Source organism: Penaeus chinensis, chromosome 24, assembly GCF_019202785.1.
Source record: "Penaeus chinensis breed Huanghai No. 1 chromosome 24, ASM1920278v2, whole genome shotgun sequence".
NCBI lineage: Eukaryota > Metazoa > Arthropoda > Malacostraca > Decapoda > Penaeidae > Penaeus > Penaeus chinensis.
In genome coordinates this window covers 32,101,723-32,109,222 of record NC_061842.1, presented here as the reverse complement: position 1 = coordinate 32,109,222, position 7,500 = coordinate 32,101,723, and the positions used below count along the sequence as shown (strand labels likewise).

General features: G+C 47.8%; 1 protein-coding gene across 3 annotated transcripts in view; it reads left to right on the top strand.

The window, feature by feature from the left end:
* The window catches only part of LOC125038286 (serine-rich adhesin for platelets-like), a 71,168-nt gene that overhangs the window by 55,017 nt on the left and 8,651 nt on the right, over window positions 1–7,500 (top strand). For all 3 annotated transcript variants that reach the window (XM_047631736.1, XM_047631735.1, XM_047631738.1), the window contains 2 exons: window positions 1–5,143; window positions 5,623–5,786. The exon at window positions 1–5,143 is cut by the window's left edge and continues 767 nt beyond it. In XM_047631736.1, the coding sequence (XP_047487692.1) occupies window positions 1–5,143; window positions 5,623–5,786 (5,307 nt within the window). The remainder of the gene's footprint in view (window positions 5,144–5,622; window positions 5,787–7,500) is intronic.

Below are 7,500 nucleotides of genomic sequence, written 5' to 3'. Positions count from 1 at the left end.
GAACCTGCCACAACCGCGAAAGATGTTCCTGGCAGCGAATACACTGCTATAATGCCAACACCAGCAGTGGGCGAGTCGGACGAAAATACAATGGAGGAACCTTCAGCGGAATACACCACTGAGACTTCACACGAGGGGAGCGGAACGAAAGAGGTGACTAGTTCAGAGAACGCTGCAACTCCCACCGACGGGACAACAATCAGCGAAGAGACCGAAACAACAACGAAAGACGATCGAAACCCCACGGAAATAACGAATCCTGTCAACGAAACACCGTCAGGAGGGATGATTGTAGACGCCCCAGTAACCGAAGAGACACATGGGACTACTGGAGGACCACTAGAAATAACTACAGAGCCAAACGAGACTGAAGAAGAAATTTTAGGCGGCGATGCCTATGAGCCTACAGCCGCTCTCCCTTCTGCAGTTCCCACTCTGACAGCCACGCTCCGCCCACTGGTCGAAGACGCCGAAATCACTCACGACCTCACAACACCAGCGAATGAGAGCACTGACCCTGGCACCGAAGACGGGAACGATAACATTTTGACCACGCCGTCGAGTACAGAAAACACTTCAGCGAGCGCCCCCTGGTATCCTGTCACGACAGGCAGCGTCGAGGCAGTCGATCCTTCGCCAGTCGAACTCGACGAGATAGGAGGCGAAGTCGCTACCAACGCAACGAACTGGAGCGAGAGTTTCCCGGAGACGGCGATAACTCTGCCTTCGGTGTCTGTCTTTCCTGAAGAAGGGAAAAGGGGAGAAGGAGAGGGAAAGGAGGAGAAAGGCGAGCAAGAAGGTGACAAGGGGGTAAATGAGGAGGAAGAAGAGGACAAGGGCTCCCACTCTCCTGCCGAAGGAACCAAGGCAGAGATGGGCGGGGCGGTCACAAAGGGCCCTTCGGTGAGTGAAACTTCGACGGTCCTTGTTGGCACAGAGGGCTTGAGTGAGGAGGCTGGTGCGGACGGTGGAAACGACACGGCTGATGTTGGCACTGATGGAAAGGCTGATGATGGTGGCACTGGCATGGAAACAGCTGCAGGAAATGACAACAGTATCGATAGTGAAGAAATTGAGGGCAGTACTGTTGGTAGTGAAGATGATGGTGGCAGTGTTGAAGAGCATGTTACAGGTGTTGGTAGTGGAGGTGTTGACGGCACTGGTATGGAAGGCGCTCGTGGAAACGATACTGGCATTAGCAGCGGCACTGGTATTGGGTTCGGAGAGAGTGATGGCATTGGTGTTGCCAGCGGAGATGGTGATGAAACTGGCGTGGCAGGCGTTCATGGAAATGAGTCTGTCGCTAGCGGTGGTGGCACTATTGTTGGCAGTGGAGATGGTGGCAGTGATGTTGGTAGTGGAGGTAGCGATGGTACCACTGTAGGAAGTGTAGGTGTAACTTTCGTTAACAATGATGCTGATGACACGACTACTGCCAATGCTGAAGATGACGGTACTATTGTTGGCAGTGGTGATGGAGATAGCGGTATTGTTGATAATAACAACGAGAGTGAAAATGTTGGCAGTGGTGATGACGCTGTTGCTGGCAGTGGTGAAGACGCTGTTGCTGGCAGTGGTGATGACGCTAATGTTGGCAGTGGTGATGACGCTGTTGCTGGCAGTGGTGATGACGCTGTTGCTGGCAGTGGTGATGACGCTGATGTTGGCAGTGGTGATGGCACTGGTGCTGGCAGTGGTGATGACGCTGTTGCTGGCAGTGGTGATGACGCTAATGTTGGCAGTGGTAATGACGCTGTTGCTGGCAGTGGTGATGACGCTAATGTTGGCAGTGGTGATGACGCTAATGTTGGCAGTGGTGATGACGCTGTTGCTGGCAGTGGTGATGACGCTAATGTTGGCAGTGGTGATGACGCTAATGTTGGCAGTGGTGATGACGCTGTTGCTGGCAGTGGTGATGACGCTAATGTTGGCAGTGGTGATGACGCTGTTGCTGGCAGTGGTGATGACGCTGATGTTGGCAGTGGTGATGACGCTGATGTTGGCAGTGGTGATGACGCTGTTGCTGGCAGTGATGATGACGCTGTTGCTGACAGTGGTGATGACGCTGTTGCTGGCAGTGGTGATGACGCTGTTGCTGGCAGTGGTGATGACGCTGTTGCTGGCAGTGGTGATGACGCTAATGTTGGCAGTGGTGATGACGCTAATGTTGGCAGTGGTGATGACGCTAATGTTGGCAGTGGTGATGACGCTGATGTTGGCAGTGGTGATGACGCTAATGTTGGCAGTGGTGATGACGCTAATGTTGGCAGTGGTGATGACGCTAATGTAGGCAGTGGTGATGACGCTAATGTTGGCAGTGGTGATGACGCTGATGTTGGCAGTGGTGATGACGCTAATGTTGGCAGTGGTGATGACGCTAATGTTGGCAGTGGTGACGACGCTGTTGCTGGCAGTGGTGATGACGCTGTTGCTGGCAGTGGTGATGACGCTAATGTTGGCAGTGGTGATGACACTGTTATTGGAGGAGACGGGGGGCTTGGTAGTGGTGGTGACCCTGTTGTTGGCAGTGGCGACGGCGTGTTTGTTGGCAATGGAGATGGCGCTATTGTTGGAAATGGATATAGCAACGACACTACTGATGGTGATGATGGTGATGACAATGGCGGTGATACCAACACCATTTTTGGAAGTGGTGACTTTAATGCCAATGGTGAAGATGGTAAAGATACTGCTTTCAGCAGTGGTGATGGCACTGTAGCTGGGAGTTATAATGGTAATAACGATGGTGATGAGAGCGCTGTTGCTGACATTGGCGATGAAAGTGGAAGCGGTGATAGTGACAGGACAGCTGTTGGCAGTAGGGGCAATAGCTCTGTCGATACTGCTGGTGATGAAAATACCACTATAGGTAATGATAGTGAAGGAACTACAGTAAGCAGTCAGTCTGACAACGAGAAAGTTAGTGGTGAAGATAATAGCGTCACCACAACAATTAGCAGTGAAGATGGTGTATCTGCCGATGAAAGTGGTGTCGTAACTGCTGCAGACAATATCGGCTCTGATGGTGATGACACTGGCGTTAGCAGTGGCGATGCTGATGGCCCTGCAGGTGATACTGATAATGTCACAACTGTAGGCAGTGCCAATGGAGGTGGCATCTTTACTGACGAAGATGGTGATGATGGTGGAGCATATAGTGGAGACGGGGGAGCAATACCAAGCAAAGATGGTGATGAGAGTGCCACTGAAATACCAAAAGGCAGCGGTGATGTAGAGGGTGGAACTGCCACGCCTGCAACAGAAAATGCGATGGAAAGTGGAACTGGAGAAGATGCAATAGAACATACAACAGAAGTTACAACACAAAATACAACAGAAGATACAACAGACCCTAGCGGTGGAATCTTCGAATTTGCAGTAGGAAAAGAAGATGGTGTCTCCATCTTACCCGTTGGCACTGTCACCTCCGTTAATCTGGTGTCAAGTGCCACCGAAAACGGGACTGCGGTTGCCGTCTCGCCCTCTGAGGCGGTGGCGATCCTCTCCTCGTCCGGCATCGAGTCTTCCATGTCTGTAGTCTCTCTGCCACTCATGCCGACGCCGGTGACGACTCCGTTGCCTATTGAGACGACCAGCGTGTTGCCGAGTCTGCAAGTTACACCCCCTTCCCCTGCAGACTGTTTCTCCCCTCTCCCAGGGCCAGTCCAGACACCAACAGTCTCCCCAAGCTTCGCCACGGCCCCGCCCCACGTCGATAAGGACCCTGACGACACTGTGCTATCTGTCGACAGTGGCAATGACACCAAAGAGACGGAGGCAGGATCCATAGTAACTACTTCCTCATCTGAAACTTCTTCAGTCGAGACGTCGACCAATTCATCGACTGAGATCGGAGATTCGTCTTTCCCTTCGCTTGAACCTTCGGCAGGAGCAACGTCTGACATACCTGACACAAGTCCTACGACGTTCACCCTCTCGACGCCCACACATGATTCGTTTAATATTACACCGTTGACACTTACACCTTCGGTTGACGAAACGCTGGGAACCAGACCCTCTGACTATTTATCATCAACTCCTTCGTCAGTGACTGAACTAACCACTCTGCCACAGAGCTCGATAACCGCAACGCCGATGACTTCGTCACCAGAGAGCTCTCAGATCACAGAACATTCCACAGCAACAGAAACACCACCAACAACAGCAATAACAACATCTGCAGCAACGACAACAACAACAACATCAGTAGCAACAACAACATCAGCAACAACAGCAGCAACAACAACACCATATTCAACCACGACCAAGACGCCTCCGACAACAACGCAAAGTCCACAGATAACTGCAACAACAGAGCTGACGACAGGCATGCAACCCAGCCCGCCGAGCCCAAGTAACAATGCCACAGTGCCCTTAGACCAGAGGTACTGGGTCAGGACAGTGCTGGAAGGTCCCCCTGCCAGTGACGACCCGCAGCTCTATTGGGCAAGCATAGAGGCATTATTAACAGATGCCTACAGAGAAGCTTATCGACGGAGCGCAAACAAGATAAATCGAGAGAAGATGAAAATGAAAACGAGGGCTTCGAACCAAACGTCCAAAGATACAAAAGAGCCCGCCATCGACCCCACGACAAGCAACCCGTATGAGAACTACACCACAATTACAGCCCGGGTGAGGAGGCATGTTCCAGACATCACGACTCCTTTGCCTCCTATGAGACGTCATCGCCGCAGGAAGCGTGACATTCGTGCGGGCGAGAGAATCTATGACATGTCCTCAGGGCTCATGCGGAGAAAGGCCATGGCAGTCATCAGCAATGACGAAAAGGCACCAAACAATCGTCCAGGTTCTAAACTAACCCACAATTTGCCCCCAAATGCGAAATCCTCTACACGGTCTCTGAGAAGGAACTTACACCTGTGGTCGATACGTATAAAGCCATCACCCGAGCGCCTCGAGATAGGCCTCAACAGAAGGAAACGGACCACGGCTGAGAATGTGAAGGTACGACTCCATAACGTGACATATGACAATGTGACAGACACGACAGAGTTAATCTACACTGTATTCGACGACGAGGAACCCATCCTCGCCCGCGAGGCCGTGGCGAACATGTCGAACGTCGATGATATGGAGATGGCGATCATGCTCGACCAGGTTGTGGTGGTCAAAGCTGAAGGTAAATGTTCTGCCAGCTTATCATATTGATAATGATTATAAAGCTTTACTAAAAATTGATGGCAATAATGAGAATTCGATGATGTTGAGAAGAGGAATAATTGTAGTACTGATAACAATGTTAGTAAATGTCATTACTAATAATTAGTGTTTGTGATATTGATGATAATGATATTAATAATAATTATAATTATAGCAATGTGACAAGGATAGCATTGTGACATATTGGTAATTGCTTTTCTAATAACGAAAGTGATGATGAGACAATATCATACTTAATTATGATGATAATGACATCAGTAACTATGATAAACAAAGATAATGATTTAAACAATATTGACGGCAGTGATAAAAATATTATGATTATAGAGATAATAGCAATTTCACTAACAGTATTAGGAATAGAAGCAACAATACCACCAAACCTTCCCGCTGAAGGGAACCTACCAGGGCAGCTCCTAATCCCCCATTCCGCCACAGAGTACCTGCGGGCGCCCCCGACGCCGCAAAAGGGCGAGCTGGTCTATTGGATCATCGGCGGCGTGATCGGGGCGGTAATGCTGGTGGTGTTTGTGGTGTGGCTCGGCGCCTTCGTGTACAAGAGGCACAAGAGGGAGAGGGAGATCCTTCAGCCAGATTCACAGGTGCATCCCATTCCTAGTTACTTATCTTTCGTTTTCCTCGTTTTCTCTTTTTTCTTCGTGTTAGGTAAAGGTAGCAATATAATATATATATATATATATATATATATATATATATATATATATATATATATATATATATATCGTTATCATAATCATCAGCCTGAGTCAATCCATTGCAGACATAGGCCTCTCCCAGTCTTTTCCAACTTTGTCTGACTTGCGCTTTTTGCTGCCAGTCTTGGCCCCCAAATTTCGTTATTTCGTCGCGCCATCTTACCATAGGTTTGGCCTTTGGCCTCTTTATGTTATCTATAACCCAGTCTGTTACTTTCTTTGTCCATCTGTTGTCCTGTCTCTGACATATATGACCTGCCCATTGCATGTTTTTCTTTTTGATGCTCCCAAGTATATTTTCCACTTTTGTCTGTTCCCTGAACCACGTCGCCCTCATCCGATTCCCAATCACTCCATCCTTCTCTTGGTACTTATTAGTTTCCTCTCCAGTAATTTAGTTATAGTCCATGTTTCTGATCCATAGGTCATAACTGGGAGGATACACTGGTTAAAAACTTAAATGGCAAGGAGCCTCTTAGTATGCTACTGTGTCTGCCGAAGGCGCTCCAGCCTAGAATGATGTGTCGCTTAATTTCCTCTTCACTAGATTGCCCTTGGTATACTTGTCTACCACCTCTAGCGTTTCACCTTGAACGTGTATCTGTTCGAATTGAACTCTACTGTTGAACAGGATATTTCCTTGTTCATCCTCAGTCCGACTTTCAAGCTTTCTCTATTCAGATAATTTAATAGTTGCTGCATTTAATTTGCAGATTCACTGAAGAGAACAATATCTGCAAATCTTGATTATTTCCTCAAGGCAATCTGTAAGCAGTTTTGGTGAGATGATATCGCCCTGTCTAACGCCATTTTTAATTGGGATTTTATTGGTTTACGGGTGGAGCTTGGTGGTTGCTGTCCCATCTTCGTATATAATCTTCCAATATTTTACAATATACCTCCTCTACAATCTTCGAATAGCTTCTAGTGCTGCTGGTATTTGTACTGAGTCAAATGCCTTTTCGTAATCGATAAATGCCATACACAGGGGTTTCCTATATTCATTTATTTTTTCTCTTCTTTGGGTGAGCGTGTGTTGTGTCTCACCACGGAGCCGCTACAATGTCGTAAGGCCTCCGAAGGCCATACTCGAAACAAAATTAGCCGCCATGTTATGACGTCACACATTGTAAAGTACCTTGTAAGTTACATTCGCTCTGGGGCTCTCGTATGGGTTTGAAACCGGATATAGTACGGTTTATATCCCGATTACTTAGTCGACAGAAACCTTTATTTGACAGTAACATGCCTTTCCATATTCAATACCGGGGAATTTCAATTGTCTAGCGTATTCTTTGTTTTCCATGCATTACCGTTATCTTGAACCAAATATAAATTGACTGTATATTGCGTTGACAGACGACAAACAACAATGTTTTGGTGGCTGCTCGTCTTCATGACCGAGCATTGCAGCGTGAAAGACATTATTATAGGGAATCATTAGTTTCACTCTATGAAGAGGATAAGCATGTAGTGCGATATCACAGATTTCTTAGATGTGTTTTACTATGACCTTCTTTGATGCCAAATATCCAACTAGACAATCCTTTCAAGAATTATTATTCCTATAATCTGTGACTCTTCCGTATCTATGTTTACA